The 14100-nt window shown below is 35.3% G+C and overlaps 1 protein-coding gene across 3 annotated transcripts in view; it reads right to left on the minus strand.

Moving 5' to 3' along the window:
• Window positions 1-1041: 1041 nt before the first annotated feature.
• The window catches only part of FAR1 (fatty acyl-CoA reductase 1), a 74899-nt gene continuing 61840 nt past the window's right edge, over window positions 1042-14100 (minus strand). For all 3 annotated transcript variants that reach the window (XM_043902593.1, XM_043902585.1, XM_043902603.1), the window contains 3 exons: window positions 9659-9788; window positions 7374-7501; window positions 1042-3942 (listed from right to left, as the gene is read on the minus strand). In XM_043902593.1, coding sequence (XP_043758528.1) covers window positions 3780-3942; window positions 7374-7501; window positions 9659-9788 — 421 coding nt within the window. In that variant the 3' untranslated portion in view covers window positions 1042-3779. The remainder of the gene's footprint in view (window positions 3943-7373; window positions 7502-9658; window positions 9789-14100) is intronic.

The following is a 14100-nucleotide window of genomic DNA, read 5'->3' on the forward strand; positions in this document are numbered from 1 at the left end:
TATTATATGTGATCTGTGATGAAGGAAGAAAAGGGAAGGAAGGAGAGAGGGAGGGAAGGAGTGGGGAGGGAAGAAGGAAAAGGAAGGGAGAAAGAAAGAAAAAGACAATTATAGCCTTATTAGCCAACCATAAAGATACTAAACTCATACTTATCACTTAACATTTTTCTATATAAATGTAGTTTACAGCCATCAACTTGTAAAAGAGCACATCAAACTTAATGTTAATCAAATTTTTTTAATAAAGAAAAATCAAAGGATTTAACAAATATGCTCAAATGACAAAGATGATTTGTTTAGGAATCTTAATGATAGAGATGTATGCTAAGAGTATCACCATTAAAAAAAAAAAAGACATTCATTCTATGACTAGAAAATACCTCAAGATAAAAATATTAATTCAATAAGAAAATATTTCATATTTCTTTATCACAGAGACTGTAGATTTAATTAACTCATTTCTATATTAGGTTATGCAGTATACATTCCTTTCTCTAGTTGCTCATGCAAAAGAATAGGGAGTTTTTCTCAAAATAGAACAAGTCAGTGCCAACAGTTTCAAGTCATGACTTAAGAGTCAAGCCTAGAAGAGCTTGGCTTGGAAGGCCATTTATATTCACCTGTACCCTGGCCTGATATCAGCTCTCTCCTTTTTTATGGTTACACTCTATTACTAATGAATGGTTCTTTATACTTACTCAACAGACAAGTTACAACAAATGTATTTATAAATTAATATGATATCATTCAACAGGGAGGAGAGTACCTGGAACCTAACTGACACCCTGGCACTGTTTTCAGAAAAACCACCTCATTCCAGCTAATAAATAAAAATAATATTTTAACACAAAGTATTCATCCTGCCTATGTGCTTCCCCTAAAATGCGGTGTAAGAGACTTAGAATTCAATAAAATTAGGATACAAAAAAATAATGAATACACCTTAAGAAAGGTAAAAAGTGTAAGTGAGAACTGTTTCCTGTAATTCTAACCACATTACCTCATGAGTAACTTTCAGGACAATTATTGTAAAAAAACAAATACTATAATGGAAATATAGGGATTCATTTATTACTTTTTGGTTTACAAACAAAGGCACCCAATAATGCTTCTATTTCTTATAAAAGACTATCGATATACATTTAAAACAAAAAAGCAAAAAACCCTGAACCTACAGACAAGCACAGAAAAGGGAGAGAAATAAGATTTTTCTCTTCCTGCTTCCAAACTTTATAACACAGATTCAGAAAATGTTTATTTAATGCCATCCCCAAGTCAAAGAATGTACTGCCATGCTTCTCAGTGATGAGTTATTAAACATATTAATGTTGCCAAGTCAAGTTTACTTATAGTTACAATGACTTCACAAGTGACAAATGCATATGCCAGAATTAGAAGAATCAAGAGTGAATGGGGGGAAAAACAATGTTTAAAATGTAGCTTTATCAAATGAGTTAAATGATTTATTAGATTTATTTAACAGGCTATCCTGTTAAAATTTGAGTCTGTGTGTAAAAATATAATCAGAAAGAACTAAAAAACCAGGTCTAGCAAATGACATCAATACAAATGATTTCTAAAATCTTTATGTTTGAGTTATGCTCAAAGTCAAGTTGGCGAGGATTAACAACCTATGTATGTTTTATACTAATTTTAAAACTTTTAAGTTCCAGAATGACATGTTAATTTATTCATTAGCTTTCTTTTGACAAAAGAATTCTAAACACACAAAACTAATGCAGTGGCCTTAGCACCCTCCCAATGATCATTTCCTCAAGTTAGATTACAATAATAATGACAGTTCAAAGATATACACCTCCCATGTACTTCACATGCCTGCTAAAGTTGTACCTGATTCTTTTGCAAAATGCAGATAATTCATCTAAGTATATTCAGCAGATGTATAAAAATCATACAAATGTTAGCATATTTTCAACACATTATGGAAATGTATTGGAGAGACGGAGCATTCAAAGGATAGAGCATCTATAGTTAATTATGTGGGCCACTTTAAATCAAAGGCATCATCATTTATTCCATTCTTAGACACTGCCATGGTCTCTCACACCTTATAAAAGGTATGGTCCTAGACCAGAGACTTCAGTATCACTGCAAAGAATATATATATATATATATTTATATACATATTGCTTTTAAAATAATGTTTTAAAAGTTTACTACAGAAAATCTGGCTTCAACATGGAAGCATTTTCCTTTTCAAGATTATACACCTGCATGGAAGAAGGTGATTTCCTTTACATTTAATTTTTTCACAATAATAAAATAAACTTCTTATACATTGCATCTGAATTGACAAAGAAAATTAAGATTAAAGTTCTATGTAACTTTTTGTATTGTAAACTGACTTCATCAAACATATTCAAGATACACTGTTAATGATTTAAATATAGTACAACTTGATCAGCTAAATTAGAACATGTTATGCTGATCTGTTAAACCAAATGTGTGTTACAACAGTAAGGAGAATTAACTACTATTAAGATTTAAAGGGAATTGTAATGTATCATTAAAATATACATCAACTTTCTTGCTATTACTTTTTTCTATACCTCATTTCTTTCTAAAAGCTAAAACCACATGCACAAAAAATAAAAGGTATCTTTAAACTCATTCAACAGTTTGCTACTTTATGTGGTATGTAAATAAAGTTCTTTATTTAATCTTATACACATTATTCTATGCATTATTTTTCTTGAAGGAATTCAGCTCTCAAGGTCAAAAGTTAGTATGTGTTTACACACATATGAGAACATTTTCTTAATGTTATGACTACCTGCAAATACATTCTTCCATAGTAATGTACTTTCAGCTTTAATTGGACAGTATAAGCCTTTTAAAGTCCCATTAGTAAAATCTATAAAGGGAGGCGAGCACAAGTATGATGAACTCCTCCCTGTGCCCACACCTCCTTATCAAGGTCTCAAGGAATCATCCAGCTTCAAAACAGGAACAAAATGTCACAGAATTGGTTGTTATTTGGTCATAATATGGTCAAGAAAAATGTACTCCTATTCTTCTTAATACTAATAGTTTTAGTGAATTTTCATTTTCCTTCTAAAAACACATGGCATATGCTGATATGGATTCTCAAACTCATTTAGATCCAGTAGGGTCTCTATAATAATATATAGCCTTCTGATTATGGAAGTAACTGACTGCTTATAGAAAATGACATGTATCAGACCTCTAACCAGAGAAAGAAGGAAAATGAAAACGTGCCTTTCACATTTGAGACCATTCAGTAACTTACAGGATGATGTGAAAATAGTCTGGCTGTAATTTTAACAAAACTAAAAATCACTTCAACTGATGATAAAAATCAAACACTGAAGAATCAAATATCTACCAACTTAGCTAGTATTCCCATCCAAATAAATGCTTTCCACTGTACTAAATATTATAATTAGAAAATCACTCTATGTTAAGGCATATTTTAATTAGTATGTTCCAGAATTGCACAGTTATACTGGTCAGTGTTCCTATCTCCCCCTCCTACCCTTACCCAACCCTATTCCCCCAGGGATCAAAATGTTAAGTCATGGTTTTGGTGGCTATTACAGATTTGAGTTGGCATACCACAGTGTATTCACTAGGCTTTTATGAGTATACATTAAAATGTTACATAAAATGTACCATAATTTACTCCACATTCTGAGCTAAGATGGTTTAATGTCTTGACAAAAGGTGAAATGACTTAAGTACATTTTATGCATTTAGACCACCATATGCATAGATGTTCTAATGCTAAATTCTTGTCTTCAGTATCTCATAGTGCTGGATGCTCGGAAGTAAGACAGAAACTTGTAACACAGACTAACCACGAAGTACCAGATGTTTCTTGCCATTTGTGATCTTGCAATAAAAATGCGCCAAATCAGGATCACAAGGATAGTATTGAAACCATAACGTATGTTCCTCAACCTGGAAAGCAGATCAAGAAATGTATTGGATACTATCTTCTAGAAAAGAATATTGTTGGATAGCAGATAATTCATATTCAATTCTTAATCTAATCAAAGTTCAAATCCATATTAATTTGAAACTTACTTAAAAATTAAGCAGAAATTAGAAAGTTAGCAAACATCAGAAACACCTGACTGTGCACATTCTGGACAGTAGTCCATCAAACAATGCATTATTTCTATTAACAATAATAACACAAAGTTTTTTGTAACATTTGGGATGTAAATTTACTTATTAACAAGTACTATTAAGCAGCCTTCTGTATGCCCTAAACAGTGCTAGACAACAAGTATGTTGGGTAAAACAGAAATATCTCTTGTACTTCCAGAGCTTATCTCATCTAAAAAGGGAGATTCATTACATACATCATACTACAGACAAAATAAATATTTTTGGACATCTTTAGCTGCTTACAAGTTGTCAGATAAAAGAACTTACTCCTTCAGTTATAGCTCTCTGTCAAGATCAAAAGTCAACTGGACAAGTCCTCATACCATGAATGAAACATGGTACTTGCTCTACACAGGAAGACCCTCCCATTCTCAAAGAGCAAGATGCTCATGTTTCAAAACATTTTTGATGTTTTTTTAATGGTGTTAAAAAGGAATCTAAATTCTTAGGTATGCCATAACATTACATAAATTCCACTAACTTAAACAGGCAGTGAAAGATATAGGACTACAGTTGATCCTTAAACAATGTGGGGGTTGGGGCATCAATCCTGCACACAAGTGAAAATCCAAATATAACTTTATAGTCAGCCCTTCTTACCTGTATTTTTGTATCAGTAAATTCAACCAACTTCACATTGTGTGGTACTATAGTATGTATTTATTGAAAAAACACCACATATAAATGGACCCACACAGTTCAAATCCATGTTATTCAATGCTTAACTGTACAATATATGAGCAATGGGTGTAGACAAAAGAACTTTGCTCTGCCACTTAATACAATATGACCTTTCAAATACAACTTCCCTGTCTCCATTTCTTCATCTATACAACTATCTGCCCTATAAAGTCTCAAAAGAGTTGAAAGAGCAAGAATAATGTGAGTTTTGAAAACTGTTATAAAAATGGTATTAAAATTACTATGAATAAAAGAGATTACTAATAAAACTAATTGCATCTCTGAATAATGGATTAATAGTAATTTTTTCTCTTCCGTTTTCTAAGTGTTCTTTAACAATTAGTACATATTAGTTTTATAAGAGACTAAGGGAAAAAGAATGTGAAAGACTAGAGATCTCTTCAAGAAAATCAGAGATACCAAGGGAACATTTCATGCAAAGATGGGTTCGATAAAGGACAGGAATGGTATGGACCTAACAGAAGCAGAAGATATTAAGAAGAGGTGGCAAGAATACACAGAAGAACTGTACAAAAAAGATCTTCACGACCCAGATAATCACAATGGTGTGATCACTCACCTAGAGCCAGATATCCTGGAATGTGAAGTCAAGCGGGCCTTAGAAAGCATCACTACGAACAAAGCTAGCGGATGTGATAGAATTCCAGTTGAGCTATTTCAAATCCTGAAAGATGATGCTGTTAAAGTGCTACACTCAATATGCCAGCAAATTTGGAAAACTCAGCAGTGGCCACAGGACTGGAAAAGGTCCGTTTTCACTCCAATCCCTAAGAAAGGCAATCCCAAAGAGTGCTCAAACTACCACACAATTGCACTCATCTCACACGCTAGTAAAGTAATGCTCAAAATTCTCCAAGCCAGGCTTCAGCAATACGTGAACTGAGAATTTCCAGATGTACAAGCTGGATTTGGAAAAGGTAGAGGAACCAGAGATCAAATTGCCAATATCCGCTGGATCATCGAAAAAGCAAGAGAGTTCCAGAAAAACATCTATTTCTGCTTTACTGACTACGCCAAAGCCTTCAACTGTGTGGATCACAATAAACTGTGGAAAATTCTGAAGGAGATCTCGGGAATACCAGACCACCTGACCTGCCTCTTGAGAAACCTGTATGCAGGTCAGGAAGCAACAGTTAGAACTGGACATGGGACAACAGACTGGTTCCAAATAGGAAAAGGAGTACGTCAAGGCTGTATATTGTCACCCTGCTTATTTAACTTATATGCAGAGTACATCATGAGAAACGCTGGGCTGGAGGAAGCACAAGCTGGAATCAAGATTGCCGGGAAAAATATCAATAACCTCAGATATGCAGATGACACCACCCTTATGGCAGAAAGTGAAGAGGAACTAAAAAGCCTCTTGATGAAAGTGAAAGAGGAGAGTGAAAAAGTTGGCTTAAAGCTCAACATTCAGAAAACTAAGATCATGGCATCTGGTCTCATCACCTCATGGGAAATAGATGGGGAGACAGTGCAAACAGTGTCAGACTTTATTTTTTTGGGCTCCAAAATCACTGCAGATGGTGACTGCAGCCATGAAATTAAAAGACGCTTACTCCTTGGAAGGAAAGTTATGACCAACCTAGATAGCATATTAAAAAGCAGAGACATTACTTTGCCAACAAAAGTCCGTCTGATCAAGGCTATGGTTTTCCCGGTGGTTATGTATGGATGTGAGAGTTGGACTGTGAAGAAAGCTGAGCGCCGAAAAATTGATGCTTTTGAACTATGGTGTTGGAGAAGACTCTTGAGAGTCCCTTGCACTGCAAGGAGATCCAACCAGTCCATCCTGAAGGAGATCAGTCCTGGGTGTTCATTGGAAGGAGTGATGCTGAAGCTGAAACTCCAATACTTTGGCCACCTGATGCAAAGAGTTGATTCATTGGAAAAGACCCTGATGCTGGGAGGGATTGAGGGCAGGAGGAGAAGGGGACGACAGAGGATGAGATGGCTGGATGGCATCACCAACTCAATGGGCATGAGTTTGAGTAAACTCCGGGAGTTTGTGATGGACAGGGAGGCCTGGCGTGCTGCGATTCATGGGGTCACAAAGAGTCGGACGCGACTGAGCAACTGAACTGAACTGAAGGGAAAAAGAATAACTATTTTATAAACAAAGAAAAAGCTCTACACTGAATAATGTATTATTAGATCTCTTTTCCTCTTTTAAAGATGTATTTCAATAAGGTAGAAGAAACTTTACATTATCTCCAGTTTAAAATACATTTTTATTATCTCCTGATATCTTTACTTCTTCAGTAGCAATAAGGGAAGATGAAAGTGATATTTAAAACTAAATTCCACTTGACTTTCTTACTAATGAATAGTATAAACTGATGAAAACAGTAAGCTTCAATAGTCATAGGTTAAATCAAACTACCAGAGTTACAGTCCAAAGGCAACCACTTTCCTAAATACAATATATTATTAGCAATATCTCAATTTAACAGCTTAGGAAAACACTAGTATTTCATAAGGAAGACAAGATGAAATCAAACTCATATAAAACTTACTTGTTCAGGTGTTTTCTAGCTGCAGGAAGGCCAGACATTTCTTCATTCAGTACATATTTCTTAGTTCCCATACAGTAGTTCTCTATATATTCTGCCCAATGTAACTGCCGTACATCAATATTAAAAGTCTACACAAACAAAAAAATTACTGGTTATTTTCTTGAATAATTTTTCTCATAACCAGTCAAAAATTAACTTTTTCCAAAGGCTAATTCCACAGGACATGCTTACAAAATGTTTACCATATTAATTTTTAAAATCTTACTGCTACTCACAAAAAAAGTTCTTACTCCTATTGCATTATCTTCCATTAAACACAGAAGCAATACACTTATTTCCAGTTTACTTCTATCCACAGTATCTCTTCCTTTTGAACATCTTGCATTTTACACAGATTAATTTTCCTAGAGAATAGTATTGACGTTAAGAGAAAGAATGTGGCTTTCTTTTTTTAAGAAGAACGAAAGCTGGCTTAGGAGTTTAGGTCACAGTAAGTAGGCCATTTGATGAAAATAGTAGATAAATATAGAAAAGAAAGCATTATAAAAATGCTACTTCATGACAAAATAAGAGGGCTATACTCTGCTCAGAGCTCTTCCACACACAATCAGGTAATTTTTTTGGTGTGATAAACAGATTATTCACAATTTAATTTACCATCACACCTCTCTGAAAATAGCAAGCTCTAGACTAAAAATAAAAAAGCTACCATAAATAAATCATTAAAGCACCACAGTACTGAAATGGAGACTTAAGATATGAGATAATATGAGAAGGTCATACATTTGTGTAACTGGATTCCCACAGGAAAAGTGAAAAAGAACAGAAAAAAAGCAGTATCTAAAAAGACAATGGCTAGAAATTTTCCAAAAATTGTGAGCCATCAAGCCACAGATTCAAAACACACACATACCATATATACATACATGTATCTATACATATTAGAGTAAAACTGCTGAAAGTCAAAGAAAGAAAATTTTTTTAAACCAGAAGAGGCACTGTAGATTACCTCCAAAGAAAGAACTACTAGCCTGACCACTGACATCTCAAAAGAAGCAATGGAAGCTGAAAGATTATGAGAAGATATCTTCCAAGTGTTCAAAGAAAGCTTGCTAACATAGAATTCTACAGCAGTATGAATATCATTGAAGAATAAAAATACTCCAAGAATAAAAACTGAGATAATCTAACATCAACAGAAGACAAACACTAGAGAAAGTATACTAGTGGGTACTCTTTAGGCAGAATGAAAATGATTCGACTGAAGTCTGAAATCATCAGAGGAGGATGGAGGAAGAAATAAGAGCAGTAAAAAGACAACTATGCTGGTAAATCTATATGAATGCTAATTGACTAGATTACACGTTTTAACCTTTGCATTATCCAAGAAAAGGTGGAAGTATCAATATTTTATTAGGCCTTGCTAAATTAAGAAATGATACTAAAGCAGGAACAAGTTAGCCTCCAGGCTTCCCTGATGGCTCAGTGGTAAAGAAACCACCTGCCAATGCACGAGATGCCAGTTCAATCCCTGGGTCAGGAAGATCCCCTGGAGAAGGAAATGGCAACCTCTCCAATATTTTGCCTAGGAAATCCCGTGGACAGAGGAGCCTGGTGAGCTATAGTCTGTGCAGGAGCAAAAGAGTTGGACACTACTTAGCAACAACAACAAAGCTAAACAAAATAATCATTTCTAACTATGAGATTTAAGTAGAACACTAAAGTAACATATAACCACATAAGTTAGTGGGGGGTGGTAATCAGAGCTAAAACATTTTATGGTCCTAAGTATCATTAAGGAAGAGGCTATACAAATTGCTCAATTTTTGTTAAGTATGCATGTTCAAATATCTAAGGTAACCTTAAAAGGAAAATTCATAAGAGTTTAAGTTTCAAACTAACAGAAAGCAAAATGTGGAATGGCAAAAAGTAGACTATTTGAAAAACAATTTCTGAGACGTTTTCCTTAAAACTTAAAACAGTATTTGGGGGGAAAATGCATAAAGAAGTAAAAATTCTCTTTGAACCTGACATTAAAAAAGACAATCAACATTTCAATCATGCTTTGAAAATATTTCTGCTACTCTCATACTTAATTATAAAATTCTAAGATAAAGCAACTTTATTTGATTACCAATTATGATTGAAAATGGAACATTATAAACAGATCAACTTTCTTATTGCATAATGTTTGTGGAAAATATCCAATTATTTCTCAGGTTGCTAATTAGCATACTCTAATAAGTATGCTCCTTATTTTCTAATATAAAACAAAAAATACTTGCCTTTTTATCTTCAGGGTTTAGTTGATTCATTAACATATTGACATTGTCAGTATTCCAAACCCAAGAATTACTTGTGAAATATTCAAGAAACACCATAGCTTTGTGAAGACGAGTTATTGTTTTCATCATCCTGTATTGTAAGAAAAACTGAGATTCATAATTTGCATAGATAAGGAAAAATCTCACTACCACCCAGGGAACCAATGTCTATTTTGAGACATTGACAGTAAAATAGTAACATGTAGTTCAATAAGTATACCAAATCACCAGGAAATAAGAATATTTCTGCATCTTGGAACATTATATAAATGCAAAACAACAAAAAAAATTAAGCAGCAGTAAATGAAATTAATACTGCCTAAGGAGAGTTTTGCTGATATATGAAATGGAATATTTCAAGGCCAAATTTTCTACATATAATACTAAGCAAATAAATGAATTCAATTAGCATTCTTTTCCTTTTTTGTTCCTTAAATCACATTTTAGTTCAGCTTCACTTTAGTAAGATTTTCTGTGAATTCATAACATACTGTTACATTTTAATCTCAACTCTCCAGCATCATGGAAGCAAAGTATACAGAAATATTCATTTGCCATTTAGTTAACTCTATGTATTTTAAACAACTTGCTCTTGAACACCTACAGGCGCCTGGATGTGCCATGAAATCAATGACTCATATTGACAACTTTCTCAAATAGATATTCAATATATTCCCTAATCTTCCCAAATCCCCAATATCCATCTTTATAGGAATAAGAAAGTTCAACGCTTTTCTGTTTCTTTTTAAAAGGGCGAGGGGCTTTAATCTTTAAATTTGGCATTTTATATACCATGGTTCACTGTAAGTCATTGATATCACAACACTAACCAGAACAGTAACATCTACACAATAATAATCAATGATAGGGAGAGAAATAGAAGGCAGAACTTTTTGAAACAAACACACCAAAAATTCCTAATCTCTGATAAAAAGAAAAATTATATGTGAAGAAATACTTTAAAAGAATTCTATTTATAGTCCCACAATTAAGATTAGCATTATACAGTTTAGAGATCCCCAAATCAGGGCTTCAGAAATGGGAGAAATAGGAGAAAATGAGAACATTAGCAATGAGGAGGAAATCAAAACAGTAACATTAGCTAAGCCAATTCTGACACATTCAATACATTTAGAAAGAAGCCCTGAATACAGACTACTGAAAGAAAATGAGACAACATGGACTATGTATGTAAAGAAGAACTGCACTTCATTAAAGAAAGTAATTACAAAATAAAACCTCCATTAAACACGGAAAGAATTATTGAGCATCAAAGGCTAAATTTAGACAGGAATAGTTCAAACAGATAGAATTTGAAGGGAGGAGAAGATTTACAAGTTTGGTAAGTAACACCCACTATCACAGCCAGTATAGTATACCTGAATCACACACATACACATATTTGGCTAATGTGGCTTTCTGACATCCACCTTATTTTAGAAGCTTTTCTTCCTAACTCCATTTTCACTGAGAATTCTCACTTAGTCTTATTTTCAGATTCATTCAAGTGACAGAATTACCCGAAAAGTCAATCAGTGATTCTGCCATAATTACAATAAAAAACTGGAGAGGGAGAAGGAAATCTGAAAGGTCATATATTAAGTTCACAGAACATTTATCAAGTAATCAAAGTCTGGATTCAATACTATGGGAAATATAAATAGAAACTTAAAACTCTGCCCCACTAGTCTTTCATTAAACATGTTGTCAGAGCAGGTCCTGGGACCACATTGTCCTGTATGTTCTGAGTGTTCATTCTTTGTTACAGCAACCTGAAAAAAATTCTTAAGAACTTTCAGAGGAGGGCAAGATTCTAACGATCATCTAGTCCAGGGTTCCTCATTCTCAACATTATAGACATTTTAGGCCAGATAATTCTTAGTGGGAGGGGCTGCCATGTGCACTAAGACGCTTGGCGGTATCTCTGATCTCTACCCACCAGGAGCCAGTAACATCTACTCAGTTTGATGACTTAAAATATCTCCAATAACCGTCCAGTGTCTCTTGAGGGAGGCAAAACTGCCCTCCACTGAGAATCACAAAAATAAAAACTTTAAACTAGAGAAAGTTAGCTAACTAACAAAACAACAAAAAAAAGGAGGCCACAGAACCATTTTTTTTCATACCATTTTTAAGAGAAAATAACTACTACATTTCAAGAGCTAGAGCAGATAACTTATACTGCTGCTATATGTGATAATATCACAAATTCTAGTCCCCAGAGACTAGTCACCAGGAATCCATATGATGCATATCTGAGTTGTACTTTTAAAATTATACCCAGATATACAGTTAAGTCAGATTTTTATCAAGTCAACTGACACTCAGAACAATGCAAATGAGTAAAATAGACACCATGAATGACATGACTGACATTCAATTCAATTCAGTCGCTCAGTCGCGTCCGACTCTTTGTGACCCCATGAATCACAGCACGCCAGGCCTCCCTGTCCATCACAAACTCCCGGAGTTTACTCAAACTCATGCCCATTGAGTTGGTGATGCCATCCAGCCATCTCATCCTCTGTCGTCCCCTTCTCCTCCTGCCCTCAATCCCTCCCAGCATCAGGGTCTTTTCCAATGAATCAACTCTTTGCATCAGGTGGCCAAAGTATTGGAGTTTCAGCTTCAGCATCACTCCTTCCAATGAACACCCAGGACTGATCTCCTTCAGGATGGACTGGTTGGATCTCCTTGTAGTCCAAGGGACTCTCAAGAGTCTTCTCCAACACCATAGTTCAAAAGCATCAATTTTTCGGCGCTCAGCTTTCTTCACAGTCCAACTCTCACATCCATACATAACCACTGGAAAAACCATAGCCTTGATCAGACGGACTTTTGTTGGCAAAGTAATGTCTCTGCTTTTTAATATGCTATCTAGGTTGGTCATAACTTTCCTTCCAAGGAGTAAGCGTCTTTTAATTTCATGGCTGCAGTCACCATCTGCAGTGATTTTGGAGCCCAAAAAAATAAAGTCTGACACTGTTTGCACTGTCTCCCCATCTATTTCCCATGAGGTGATGAGACCAGATGCCATGATCTTAGTTTTCTGAATGTTGAGCTTTAAGCCAACTTTTTCACTCTCCTCTTTCACTTTCATCAAGAGGCTTTTTAGTTCCTCTTCACTTTCTGCCATAAGGGTGGTGTCATCTGCATATCTGGGGTTATTGATATTTCTCCCGGCAATCTTGATTCCAGCTTGTGCTTCCTCCAGCCCAGCGTTTCTCATGATGTACTCTGCATATAAGTTAAATAAGCAGGGTGACAATATACAGCCTTGACATACTCCTTTTCCTATTTGGAACCAGTCTGTTGTCCCATGTCCAGTTCTAACTGTTGCTTCCTGACCTGCATACAGGTTTCTCAAGAGGCAGGTCAGGTGGTCTGGTATTCCCGAGATCTCCTTCAGAATTTTCCACAGTTTATTGTGATCCACACAGTTGAAGGCTTTGGCGTAGTCAGTAAAGCAGAAATAGATGTTTTTCTGGAACTCTCTTGCTTTTTCGATGATCCAGCGGATATTGGCAATTTGATCTCTGGTTCCTCTACCTTTTCCAAATCCAGCTTGTACATCTGGAAATTCTCAGTTCACGTATTGCTGAAGCCTGGCTTGGAGAATTTTGAGCATTACTTTACTAGCGTGTGAGATGAGTGCAATTGTGTGGTAGTTTGAGCACTCTTTGGGATTGCCTTTCTTAGGGATTGGAGTGAAAACGGACCTTTTCCAGTCCTGTGGCCACTGCTGAGTTTTCCAAATTTGCTGGCATATTGAGTGTAGCACTTTAACAGCATCATCTTTCAGGATTTGAAATAGCTCAACTGGAATTCTATCACATCCGCTAGCTTTGTTCGTAGTGATGCTTTCTAAGGCCCGCTTGACTTCACATTCCAGGATATCTGGCTCTAGGTGAGTGATCACACCATTGTGATTATCTGGGTCGTGAAGATCTTTTTTGTACAGTTCTTCTGTGTATTCTTGCCACCTCTTCTTAATATCTTCTGCTTCTGTTAGGTCCATACCATTCCTGTCCTTTATCGAACCCATCTTTGCGTGAAATGTTCCCTTGGTATCTCTGATTTTCTTGAAGAGATCTCTAGTTTTTCCCATTCTGTTGTTTTCCTCTATTTCTTTGCATTGATCACTGAGGAAGGCTTTCTTATCTCTCCTGGCTATTCTTTGGAACTCTGCATTCAAATGCAAATATCTTTCCTTTTCTCCTTAGCTTTTCACTTCTCTTCTTTTCACAGCTATCTGTAAGGCCTTCTCAGACAGCCATTTTGCCTTTTTGCATTTCTTTTCCATGGGGATGGTCTTGATCCCTGTCTCCTGTACAATGTCAGGAACCTCTGTCCATAGTTCATCAGGCTGTCTATCAGATCTAGTCCCTTAAATCTATTTCTCA

Source organism: Cervus elaphus, chromosome 1 (genome assembly GCF_910594005.1).
Source record: "Cervus elaphus chromosome 1, mCerEla1.1, whole genome shotgun sequence".
Classification (NCBI taxonomy): domain Eukaryota; kingdom Metazoa; phylum Chordata; class Mammalia; order Artiodactyla; family Cervidae; genus Cervus; species Cervus elaphus.